At 43.3% G+C, this 13,069-nt stretch overlaps 1 protein-coding gene across 50 annotated transcripts in view; it reads right to left on the bottom strand.

The window, feature by feature from the left end:
- The window catches only part of MADD (MAP kinase activating death domain), a 124,572-nt gene that overhangs the window by 91,827 nt on the left and 19,676 nt on the right, over positions 1-13,069 (bottom strand). For 27 of the 50 annotated variants that reach the window (XM_043550056.1, XM_043550051.1, XM_043550063.1 and 24 more), the window contains exons 2-6: positions 5,821-6,435; positions 2,568-2,871; positions 2,043-2,174; positions 1,109-1,222; positions 272-352 (exon numbers count right to left, since the gene is read on the bottom strand). In XM_043550056.1, the coding sequence (XP_043405991.1) occupies positions 272-352; positions 1,109-1,222; positions 2,043-2,174; positions 2,568-2,871; positions 5,821-6,435 (1,246 nt within the window). Of the gene's footprint in view, positions 1-271; positions 353-1,108; positions 1,223-2,042; positions 2,175-2,567; positions 2,872-5,820; positions 6,436-8,779; positions 8,968-13,069 lie in introns of all 50 variants that reach the window. The other 23 variants (XM_043550054.1, XM_043550083.1, XM_043550088.1 and 20 more) reach the window with 1 other exon arrangement.

Raw genomic sequence — 13,069 nt, 5'->3', positions numbered from 1 at the left:
CGCCACACTCAGAGCAGGAGGTCTCCCCAGGCCAGGTGGTTAGCTGACTGAGAGGCAGCTGCCTGAACAAGAGGGATCTTCTCTACCCAAAGTCAGTCTCAAGTGTCTGGCACCACAGTATCGAAGTGCCAAATGGCCCCTATAGAATGTGCTATACTAGACCCAGTGATCCGCACAGCTGCCCTCTTACACAGATCAGCACCTGTTGAGTTGAGGCAGTATAGCTAGTCTGATGTCCACTCCTCACCAGACCCCTGGAGTGGCCACTTACCTGTTTCAGGTGTTTTTTAAGCTCTAATGCCTCTGGCTCTGGCAGGACTGGCAAAGATTCTGCGTTCGTGGGAACGATCACCTGGAATTAAACAGCAAAACAATTTTCGATAGTAGCCACCCCCAGGGTGGAGTCCTGTGCTTTATGAGACCTGATAGAGAACAAAGGCTGCAGAAGACTTAGATGGGATCAGTACTTTGATTTTCACTCCCTTGGGGTTAGGGAGGAGTTACTTTATGCTTCATAAAAGAAAATTCAAACTTTTCTAAACACAGATTCCCAGTTTATTAGAGGATGTTACATGTGTTTCCCTTTAAGCAGCATTGATGATACCACAATGTAGAGTTGCTTATATGGTCCTCTGAATTATCACACCAAATTCTGCAGGAAGACACTTACCAGATCTAATTTCCTCTCTCCTCCAAAGGCTGTAAAAAAAATAGGGTCCTGACTGCCAAGTAGGCAATGTGGTTTTATAACTCCTTTGAGGGTTTATTCTCCCTCTGCAGTTTCTCACAGGGCAGGCAGACTGACTACTTTAAATTTGCCCTAACTCCTACATTATTTCTATTATAATGATTTAAGAAAAAAAATAAATTCCATTCAAGAGTCATTTTCAGCTGAAATAGTAGGAGGGGTGTGGGAAAAGGGACCTCAAGACAGCGCCTAGAAAACCATGCAGTAAAAGCACTGGGGTAGCAGAAAGCGATGTGACTGCAGTCATGTGTGCACTTGGGCATGTGCACTGCATTTCTCAAAGCCACCATGGGCATTGGGGTTTCCACTAAACTGTCCCCTCTCATCAAAACCAAAGGCTCCTGAGTACAGATCACTTACCTTATTGGTGTCCAGGTCAACAAGCCACACATCATCAGGCATTTTAAAGTCTAGTTTGTAAAGGAAGAAGCTGGCTGGGACCCCAATGATGTAGGGTGTGGGGGCCAAGAGTAACTAGAGGAAAAAGGAAAGAATAAGGGAAAGATCTGTATTGGTAATGCTCACACCTTCCTTCCTAAATACATTGTCTACAATCCAGTTACAGGAGAGGGGACAACACAAAAAGTACCAGCCAGTTATCACGGCTGGCATCCATTCCATAGCTCTCATACACTGTTCAACGGAGGGACACAAAGAGGACAAAACTCAAAGGTCCTAAAGAAGAAGAAATGGAATTTTCCCAGCAACCATCCAGAATGGACACGCTTTCCTTTGGTGAAGTAACCAGCCTCTTGGGAAGGGAAAATTCTTTAGAAGAAACCCAACAGCTTGCTGCTCTACTCATGGGCCCAGCGGTGAAAAAGTTCACAGAAGAGCCCAAGCCAGACAGGGAACAAGTCACAGACACAGACAGATGCAGAGTCTGAATGTATTTTGTATTGATTGAAGGTGCTGATTCCACTGCTCTGGGAATAAAGCCATTTTAAAAAAAACTGATTCAATTTCAAGCTGATGGTGTTCCTAAAGCAGCACAGGCAATGAAGAAAAAGTATTTTAAAATCTACACTGAAAAACTATGAAGCGATACAGGAAGTTGTTCCTGACATCAGGAGCTGCAGAGAAGACGGCTCTCGCACCTACACTGACCAGATTGCGTGAAGGGATCAAAATAATATCAGATTGCTATTGACTTGTAGTAAATTGAGACCAACCACTTGGAGATGGGGCCTTTTATTCCCTAAAATACCCGGTCACCCCACACTGGACAGAGTTCTTACAGCAGAAGAATGCAGGATAGAACTGAAGTTGCAGCTGATGAGATAATGTAACATACCTGTTCTGCAGAAGCCATGCAGGTGGGGAGCAGTGGGATCACTGGGAACATGTACTCCAGTGGATAGATCATAGCCACAAATGCCATCACGGACATGGAGAGAGCATTATAGTCTCGGGATTGCAGCACCACCTATGGCCAAGACAACTCATGTTAGCACCATATCCATCATTCATCCAGCCCAGGGATTCCCACAAAAGGAGCTCCAAAATAAACCTCTCCTTCTCCTGATGCTTCCACAGGGCTATGTGAGACTTTGCTCTGCCTCCATGTGACTTGGCTGTTATTAGATGGGATGATCGTGCATCAGCAAAAGTCTTTCCACAAACAAACGTCTGAACACTCTGCACAGAAAGCAAGACCCTCCCAGATTGGAACTTCAAGTGGGGCCTCCCACATGCAAACTATTCCTAGAACCGCAGAGGGACATCAGTCCTACCCACCAACATTGTTAGATTTCTAATTGTCTTTGTACTGGTTAGAAGCCATAGACCGACCAACCAACAAACATCTTCTCCCTCTCACCTTGTGCTCCAGAAGGATGCATGACAGCACCTGCAAACAAGCATCCACTCCCAAAAGTTCCAAGGGCAGATGCAAGGGGAAATCCACCAACGTGAAGCGGGATGGGTCAGGAAGAGCAAATGTCAAGGCTGGTTGCAAATCATGTGGTAAGACTTCCACATCCACTCGCTTCTGGCCTGCAACAGGTACAGGTGAGCGGAGCAGGCGATAAATCCAGGCCTCTATCTCACGCAGGTCATGTAGCAATGCACTGGATTTCTCTTCCACTAGGAGAGCACCTGTGAAAATCCGCCACATGGTATCCCTGTGTGGGGAGAATGATGAGGTTAACACAGTCCCATAGACACATTCTGCAGCTGCTCCACTCAGAATTTTGCCAGGCTCCTCCATGGAAGGCCAGATTACCCAAAGACTACCAGGCAGCAGAAAACAGTGTAACACAGTTCTCACCGTCCAGCCAGGGAAGAGGAAGGGATAGCAGGTGTTTAAATTACTCTGTTAAAGCAAAGGCATTAAGAACATAAATCTTACTGTGGTGAGAACAGTCACGGCTATACCACCTGGGACTAGAGTCTCATCAGATCTCATTAGCTAAACAGGGTCGAGATCTCTCAAGAAACCCCAGAACAGGATTCAGTGGGTGGCACTCCCCATGAGACTGCAATGAACCAATGTCCCAGCACAGTGTTATAAAACTCTGTGCTGCTAGAGGCAACGAAACCAGAGCCCAAACAGTTAAAAATCCCAATGCATTTTTCAGAAGAATTTGGGGATCCTGGCATCTGGCCCAAATTCCAATTCAGGTAATTACATTGAGTTTCACTAAATTTCTCCAGTTTTCACTTGATATAATATTCTTTTTTTCCTATTTCCTGTCCTAAACTGTTGAGCAAAGTTGCTGTGACCTGTAAAACAGCTAAAGTATCCCATTTCATTGACAGGACTACAGATTCCTCTAGCTAGTCTGTGAAGTTCCTTAGCATTTTAGAGAAATGGATGGCCAGTAAAGAGAATAATCTCATCCTCAAGCCCTTCTGCGATATTCTAATCTGGCAAAGTGATTAAACATCATTTCCCACTTGGAGAGCTGAAGGTCTCTCCCCTTTAGCTAGTGTACACAGAGCCCACTGAAGTGAAACAGCCCCATGTTAGAGGCAGGGCCAGGTAACTATTCTAGCATACATGTTTATTCTTTCGGGATTTAGTCCCACAGGAAGTTGGCTCCCGAGGACCTACCTAGAAAGCCAGATAAGGAAAAGATGGGAGATCAAAATACAGACAGAATTTTGAATTTAAGAGTACTCTGGTGGGTAGAGTACCACAGCTTTGGTTTTAGGAACATTTTTTTTTTTAAACTCTACTCTCCAGCCATTCCCAGTATACAGGACATCAGACTGCTCCCTTAGCACACTCACTCTCCCAGAGCGTGGGGCAAGCAGCTTTCTCTCATGCAGCCTTCACCTCAAAACCCTCTTTTCGTGCTCTCTAGGGTCTCCAAGTCCTATGATAATGAAAGCCTGCAGCTTAAACTTCCCTGATGCTGCACACACAGCTTTACAGCCCATGCCCCCAGCCATTACCTGCATTCATAGATTCTAATGTCAGAAGGGACCATTGTGATCATCTAGCCTGACTTCCTGTACAGCACAGGCCATAGAACTTCCTCAAAATAATTCCTAGGGCAGAGCTTTTAAAAAAAAAAACACCCAGTCTTAAATGTTGTCAGTGATGAAGAATCCACCACAACCGTTGGTAAATTGTTCCACTGGTTAATTAATCTCACTGTTAAAAATTTGCACCTTATTTCCAGTCTGAATTGATCTAGCTTCAACTTCCAGCCACTGGATCATGTTTTACCTTCTCTGCTAGACTGAAGAGCCAATTATTAAATATTTGTTCCCCATACACTCCCTTCACTTCCTGGTCATCCCCCCAACCCCCACTTTCCCCTATCTGCTGCTCAGCTTCTCTTAACTCCTGAATGGCCATTTTCTACCACCATGGAACCTTCCAGGTTGCACACTCCATCCGGCCAGCACCAGAAATTATTTCTCTCTCTAAAGTGCAGTTATAATCAGAGAAGTAACTGAAATTGATATGAGATTCCAGCTTTATTCTGTCTCAGTGTCTATCAAAGCTCATTTTACAACTCAGCTAAAGCCAGGGAGCCACAAATTTTCATCTGAAAATCCAACTAGTTTTGTTCTGCCTCTGATGTTGGCACCAAGAAAGATTCTGACACCGGAATTTGGCTGGCAAATCCACTGACGATGCATGGTGCAGAATAAAATCCATCTTGCTCTCTTATGGTAGTATGGCACCTGAGGAGATTTAAGGTGTAACATTATTACTAGCAGATCATTGCCCTAACAGCATGGATATCTTCTCCTACCCCCACCCACCAAGTCAGGCCTGGGACCACTAGCAAGGTATTTATACAGTCAGAAATTAGAGATAAAACTATAACCCAGCATATGTATCTGACATCAGGGCAGGATTGTTTCCTATTGTATATGTTCTACCTTTTGCAATAAACACAATAATCCAGGTGCAGTCACACTATGGCTGTAGAAAGAGGTACTATGCCTTCCCTGCCCCATGGTGAAATATTCCTTTGTGTATGCATCCCATATAACTGGGATTTTCAGCTATCATTTCACATTTTAAGATCATGTTTCATTTATCACAACAAACCACCAGTTGGTCTCACTTAGCTATTCCTGCTGCTCAGGTTTCCTCCTTCCCATTTAGCATTTATTTCAGATTATTTCTCCTCAAATGCATTAGCTACATTTTTCCCCGAGTTGAAATTCTTTGTATTATTTACTTATGATTCTAATTTCTGTCTCTGTACCTCCATGGTCAAAATTATATCAGTCATGTTGTGCATCACCATGGCACTCAGATGCCACAGATATGACAACGGTATCAATGTCTAGATTTAGAAAGGATAGATCAGATTTAGATAGAGTTATTAGCAGGGTACTGCCTCTGTTTCATGTAGGTGCACTACTGTTTAAAATAAAATCCAGTTATTGAATTAGACAACTATGAATTTTTACAAAAATTATCACAGATCCCTCCCTCTTGCAAAGCTGAATTAGAACAGAAACATCTCAGCACAGACAAACAGTAACCACCTCCACTATTCCTGCAAACACACACATACAGATAATTTAGAGCAGAGGCTGAAGCAGAGGACTGCAGCCCTTGGAGAGTAAGAGAAAGGGCCTCTTTCCCCTACCCCACATACCTTTGCACCCCTCGAGGGATCCCCAGCTTCTTGCCCAGCAGCCTCTCACTGCAGCAGTCCACTAGCCTCTTCAGGATGTATAAACACTCACGGAAACTGGAGAAGAAGGGGTAATGACTAATGATGCACAGGGATGTCAGGGTGCTGTTCCGGGAGTGATGGCTGCCTCTGGCCACACGCTTACTGCGAGGTGACCGGTTGACATCTGGAGTGGATTCTGTGCTTGGTGTCTTCAGTGAAGAGCCACTCTCTGAACTCTCATTGCCCACCTCCTCTTGGGCAATGGAAGAATCCCCAGCTTTTGGGGGTTTTTGTCCATCCCGAACTCGATGCCCACCAGTGCCTTCTGCTTTCTCCTTGGGCACTCGCTTCTGGAAGGAGCGGTAGAAGTTGACACAGATCCCATAGCGAATGACACCCGAATCTTTGTCTGTGAGTGTGAAGACAAAGGAGGTGTCATCTCGCAGACTCATGCGTTTTTGCCGTACACTCAGGCATCCCTCCGGCTGACAGAAGAACACCACATCGGGAGGCAAAGGGAAATCTGCATGGTCTTCCAGAGGGTAACGTCGCAGCAGCTCAGGGGTCTGGGCCACACTATCACTGCTTGGCTGCCTATAAAGAACACAATCACACAGTTACCCAGCTGGGCAATTCCAACATAAACCCTGGCCACCCCACATGCAACCTGTCTAGTCCATATGGAATGAGCTTCAACCTCTGCCTCCTCCAATACCTAAAGGGAGCACAGCTTCTCAGTCAGTAGACATACAAGGAGGCCCAGGACAACCGGGAAAGGAAGGCATAGGGGACCAGAATCATAGGAAGGGAAAGGAATGGTCCATAATGTCAAAACTGAGGTACAAGGGGGAGCAGACATCCCCAAGTGTGACAAAGAGGAAGAGATCCATAGGTGCGTCACTGCAGAAGTGCATCTTCTTGAGAAGGGAAGTTTCCCTGCATTTTATAAATCAAAATCAACCAACTACATATATCTCTGGGTGACACTTAGCCAGAGAAGACACAGATTTTTTTCTCCTCCAGACTTGGCCCTGCGAGCATAAACTCAGCTAGCTTGGTCCAAATGCAGGGTTTTTATTACCTGAGAAATAGATGGAAAATTCAACAAGAAAAACTGGAATCAGTTCCCAACCAGTGGCAATGGAAATTTACCAAACTGTAGGTCCGTAGAACTGGACAATGCACCTTCACCACAGCCATAGCGAATTGCTTCAAGCGGACTCTAAACTAAGTGAGACTCCCCATCACTGACGCGCTAACTTATGTCCCATGTGTTCCACCTGCCACAGATCACCTACAAATCACTGTGACCTATGAGGACGACATACTGCGAGAGAACGTTTAGGAGCCTCAAATTATCATAATATCCTACCAGGGCATGCAAAGTGGGCCCTAGCTGCAGAGGAGAACTCAGACAGAGATTGGCCCATGCGGGGAGAAAACCACACTCTTGAGAGCATGACTAAGAAACTGCTGTAGCAGAAACATAATAAAATCATGAATAATGGAACTCTTTGAATTGATATATAATGTATAAACTTTAATAAAACTGCATTAGAAGTGTACTAGACCCACAAACTGAAGGGTCTATAGAAAGCAAAGAGGGAATAACATTTCAAATTCTCCTAGCAATAAAGGGAAACAGTGAGAAAGCAAACACTGCTAGTTTTCTTTTAAAGATAAAAAGTACATTATAAGCACTTTGTTCATGTACAAGGCCAACCAAACAAATGATCCTAGCATACACAGAAAAAAGAACTTTTGTTCCCTTATTAGATAAAGCACAGTACAATATTTTTGCTTTTGATAATCTTAAAGGACATAGGTGAAATCCTGGCTCCACTAAAGCCAATGGCAAAATTCCCATTGACTTCAATGGAGTCAGGATTTCATCCTGTAAATTTAAAAAGTTAAGTTTTAGTAAACAGAAATGTATTTTTCTGTGTTTAAAATTTTAAAGTGAATTTACACTTTATAGCCTTCAAATTGCAAAAACTGGTTAACGTACAAATGTTTACTAGAGTAATTCCCATACTGTTGTCCCATGGACCACTGGTGGCCCACAGAAAGATCTCTGGTCAGAAAGTGCTGTTTCTTCCTTGTTTCCAGTTAATAAAGTGTATTAAAAGAAACTAAACATATATTAAATGTTTTCTCCTCCTCTCTCAACAAACAGTCAGACACCTATATCTGGCGAGGACTGATATTTCTTACAGAGAAGTCAAGAAATAAAATTAAAGTACAGTTGACAAATTACTCTGGTCACAGACTTCTTTCTAAAATAAGTCCAGCTAGCCTTGTAAGCCAATAAAAATAAATCATCTAACAAATAAATTATTTCCCTGTTTAGTCAACACAAACTTTTTGTTTTGTCAAGCCCCTCTCATGAAAAGGAAAGATGGTGAAGTATTGTAAAAAGATGCAGGAAATAGCATCAGCAACAAATGCTACTTGTGTATCTGACAAATACGGTAAGAATCAATTCTGTATTTGATAAGCACTCAGTATTAATTGACTATTGAATGAGTATGTTAACCCTTGTATTTATTGCTAGTTAATAAAAAACATTTTAAAAGTCATTCTTAATTTTCATATAAGAATAGAAGGAGCAGTCCAAGAACTTACATAAATGAGTATTAGTGAAAGGACTAACACTAGAATTGCAACACCAGCTGATTTTTTTTTTTTTATGGATAATTAACTTCCAGGGTTTCAGGCTAATAAAACTCTTTCTCAAGGGAAAGCCAGAGATCTAGCCTATATTAATAATTTTCTCATAGGATACATTTCAAAATTGCACCTTCTATGCATTCTAGTCTTCTATATATATTCTGAACAGTATTTACTTTGCACTTGATGAGAGAACAGCTAGGGGGTGCCAGGTCTACTGTTCCCTCCCACTGCTGGCAAAACCACAGCGGGGAGGCTATTAGGTTACCTGGCCCCAACGATCACAAGGTAGTCAAGTAACTGCGGGGAGATCTTCTTCTGCACCATTGTCCCGTCCCCTTCACTAGGTCATCTCAGTGAATCTCTTGATCATTGAGCCAGCAGCCAGTCATCCAGTCAGTCGCTGCAGTTGCCTCAGGGAAGAGAAGCCACATGGAAAAGTCTGACAAGTTCAACCTGAAACCAGGAGAGAAGATAGGGTCATGTGCACCAGCAACAGAGTTTTGTGTGAGGGCCTGAGGCATGATCTTAGAGGGTAGTACTTTGAGAGAAAGTTGGAGGGTGGATCATGGATGGACAACAGAACTTTGTGCTCACCCTGGGGACAGTCACATTCCCTTGGAAAGCTAAGCATCCCATTCCTCCTCAAGGGCCTGATTCCTGTTCCCACTGAAAGCAATGGGACTTTTTTCATGGATCCAGCCTCTCACATACTCATCGCAACAGAAACAGCTGACACACAAATACATAACTCTGGTCCCTTGCCACCCTTTCCCCATAGATCCCACTTTTATGTTAGTCTTGACCACCCACAGATCCTGTTCCATCTGCATGAAGCCATGTCATTCATATTTGCTTCTCTTGTGTCCTTTCTGAATTACCCAGACTGATATGCACTGTCCAGCCAGTACTTTAGGCTCCAAACCAGAACACTCCCTCACTTAGCAGAAAGATCTAAAGTGAATTTCAGGATTGCACACTAGAGACTGTGCTAGGGACAAACACCCAGCAAGACCCATCCTCTCATCACAGCAACAGGATTCAGCACCACCCAGTGGATTTTATTTATGGCCACAATGTAATTTTGAGCATGAACTCTTGAGAGAAACAGCAGGAAACAACAGCTAAAGGTAGCGTTTATGCTGGGAGTTGGGTGAAACATTGGTGAGGCTAATGGGCGTAACAGCAGCCCTTCATTCAGGATAAATGTAAAAAGCAATTATGTTCCTTTACGGAACAGATAGTGGAAACCAATAGGAGCCGCTACTCAAAACTCAGGCTGCATACAAGGCTGGAGCTAGAGTTGAACCATACTATCTGAGGGTTTTTTCCTGGGGTCTGAATGTAAAAGCAGGGAGCTATTATTGTTTGAGGGAGTTTTGTGTATGTGTGGAGAGAAGCAGCTGAAAAACCCCAAAAGCTCACAGAGAAGGCATCAAGGAAGCCCCAGACAAAACCAGAGAAGCACTTGTGGCATGTCACCCTGGGAAAAACCTGAGAGAGAGAGAGAGAAAGTGTGCTTTTGGGTAGTGTGCTCGCTGGAAAAAAGCTTGGAAACAGGGGCAAAGAAACTGCCTCCTGTTTTATTCCTATTGTGTTCAGGGAAACAGGACATTTTTGACCATTCTTTATAAATAAACAGAAGTGCATCAAAGAAATATCAGATTCCTAGTGGAAGCAGCCCATAAAACCCTGAATTTTGATTAACTGTTCAGGTCAAAATGGGTAACAATAGGAAAAATCCTCTTAGGTCTCATCCTCTGAGGTTTCATCTTCCCAATGCTACATGAAGGTCAGGGCAGGACTGTTCCCTACAGTATCTTCTCCTTGGGTCACAAAAGTGTAGACAGACCGACCTATCCCTCAGAATGTCTATCATTCCAGACCAAGACCAGAGCCAAATCCACCCATTGAAGGAGATTTGAAGCCTGCTAAATATGGCAGCAGGCTTTTTTTCTGGAACTGGTAAAATGGGACTGACAACTCTACAGTAAGCTCTGTTCTTTGCAGATGTAAATTATCTTGTCCAATGTGTATTGGGTGCAATCTTTAATGATTAAAAAACCCATAATTCAAAATAAATAAATAAATAAATAAAAAAGAGTCCCAAGCAATGGGGTTCACACCACTTCCTCTGTAAGCCTCTCTCACACCTTAATGCATCTTGCAGTAAAAAAGTGTTTCCTGGTGTTCAAACTATATTCTCTTTTGCTTTATTCTATCCCATTACTCTTATTTATCCCACTCACTCACTCACTCACTCACACACACAATTCAAGCCTCTTCCTCCACTAATTTTATCAGTCAAAGAAAAAGTTGCTGTCCCGGTCACTATTCCCTCTAAGATGTGCGCGCGCACACAGATCCTAAACCCCACGCACACGGTGACACACCGCGAGCACAAAAATTTGAACAGAAGAAATTTTTTGTGCACATGGCCTGTCAAAAATGAGAGGGAACATTGGTCCTGACCCATCAGGTAAGCAGCTGGCAGGCCGGGACACGTTTTTTACTTAGGCTTACGTCTGTGCCTGCAGACGCTTGAGGTAAACAAACCGTCTCGGCCCGTCAGCAGCTTATCCTGATGGCCTGGGAGCCAAAGTTTGCCAGCCCCTGAATTATAGGGTCGGCTTATGAATGGGTCATGAAAATTTCCATTTTTACTTATCCATCTTGGCGTGGTCGGCTTATAAATGAACCAGCTTATGATCGAGTATATATGGTAAGTTTAATAGTGTCGTGATGGCAGAGAATATATCAACCTTGGGAAATGCGACATAGGGAGATTTAGCTTTAAGCTCTGTGTAGAAATTTTGTGACTGCCTCAGAGTTTCTCATATTTGGTTGATTGTTCACACTCTCAATGGTCACCATAACCAGATGGAAGAGATGCAGGGTTCTCCTTGGTAAATTGGAGAAAAGCACTCTCTTTTTTGGCTGTCTCCCATTCCTTACAATTCATTGTTTCTTCAGAGATGTATAGAGTACTGCTATTCATATCTAGGATGATGACAGCATTTAGGAGCCTGGGGATAAAGCCGTTTGGAGGGGAAAGAGTTCCCTGATGTCTCTCTCCTTCTGTTCAAGGTTGAAGTCTGAGAGGTCTTTCTTCTCTGTAGATGAGGATAAGGAGAGTGCTTAACTACTAAGTTCTCTTTTAAAATGGAAGCTTGGTGCTTTTTCTTGGAGACAGAATGAGGCCTATTGGAGAGGTTTTGCTGTTCTTCCTCCAAGCCCCAGATCTGGCCGACTTGTTCTGACCTAAAGACACTGAGACCTGGGGAAGCCAACAGATCCTGACCTGAATCTTCTCCTTTTTCCTCTCCTTTCCAGGCCTCTTGGACCTGAACTAGGAGGCGTTCTTGGCTCCAAGAAAGCAGGAAGTCTGACACTGAGGGACTGCTCTGTCCCGCGTGCTTAACACTGGCATACTTTTTCTGAGGACAGTCTTTAGATACAGGAAATAAGACACTCTCCAAGACCTTCCTCCATTGCAGTCTCCCAGAGCTCAGGTTCCAGCACGAGCCCAAACATCTACACAGCAATTTTTAGCTCCGCAGCCCAAGCCCTGTGAGTCAGAGTCTACTGACACAGGCCAGCTGCAGCCATGCCACAGGTCTTCTATTCCAGTGTAGACACTCACCTAGAGTCTAGATTGTAGCATAGCTCCTGGCAGAAAGATCTGCACCATATTCTGGAGTTTTAGCCTCTTATTTTTCAGAAGAGCCTATCTATGCACATAATTACAACAAAAAATATACTCATTCACACAAAGTGGGTATGTGAGGTAGGGGGAGGGAATCAAGGAGGATTTTTCTCCTGTTTGGAGATATCCAACATAGAATATTACACTGGGTTCTCCTAAAAGTTCCAGTGGTTTATCCTTGTCCAACATCTGCACACATGCCCCTCCCTGACTGTTTCAGTCAGGAAGAATGGTATGCATTTATTATTTATTTTGAATTATAATACACAATAGGAAAATTTATCTGTGTTTATCTAAAAAAAAATGTTTTCTTCTAGTAAATAAGGTCCACAGATCCATTACCATGGATACTTCAGCCTGCTTGCAGTTCGGGAGCAGAACCAGACCTGTCAGTTACTGGCAGCAGGGGAATGCCCCAATGCCTGAAGTCCTCTCCAGTTGAGATAAACTTCCAGAGCCAGGATAATTCAATTCCACTTTCCTAAATTACACATTGTTCTAAGTATATTTTGAGGGAAAAGCACAACAATTTATGCTAAGGCAGAGCATAGGAAATTCCTCTTAACGAAACAAACTCAGGTCTTTGGATGTCAATTACTATTTCTACTCTGAATGTTCCATTTATCTCCAGGGTGGGCCAGATCTGTGACTCTTATCATTCAAAGAAAGAAAAATTTCTGTTAAGCACAGGTAAATATTTCTATTCCTCACTGTGCTAAAGTCCACAAATCTGTTATAAATGGGTTTTCAAAGAAGCGTGACTCAAGGGAGAGAAAAAGGATCATCCTTTAAATATGGACATCTAAAATGAAGTATATTATATATTCTCTATCTTCTCCTTGGTACTAAGAC

This window comes from Chelonia mydas, chromosome 6 (assembly GCF_015237465.2).
Source record: "Chelonia mydas isolate rCheMyd1 chromosome 6, rCheMyd1.pri.v2, whole genome shotgun sequence".
NCBI lineage: Eukaryota > Metazoa > Chordata > Testudines > Cheloniidae > Chelonia > Chelonia mydas.
This window is presented reverse-complemented; position numbering and strand designations above follow the sequence as displayed.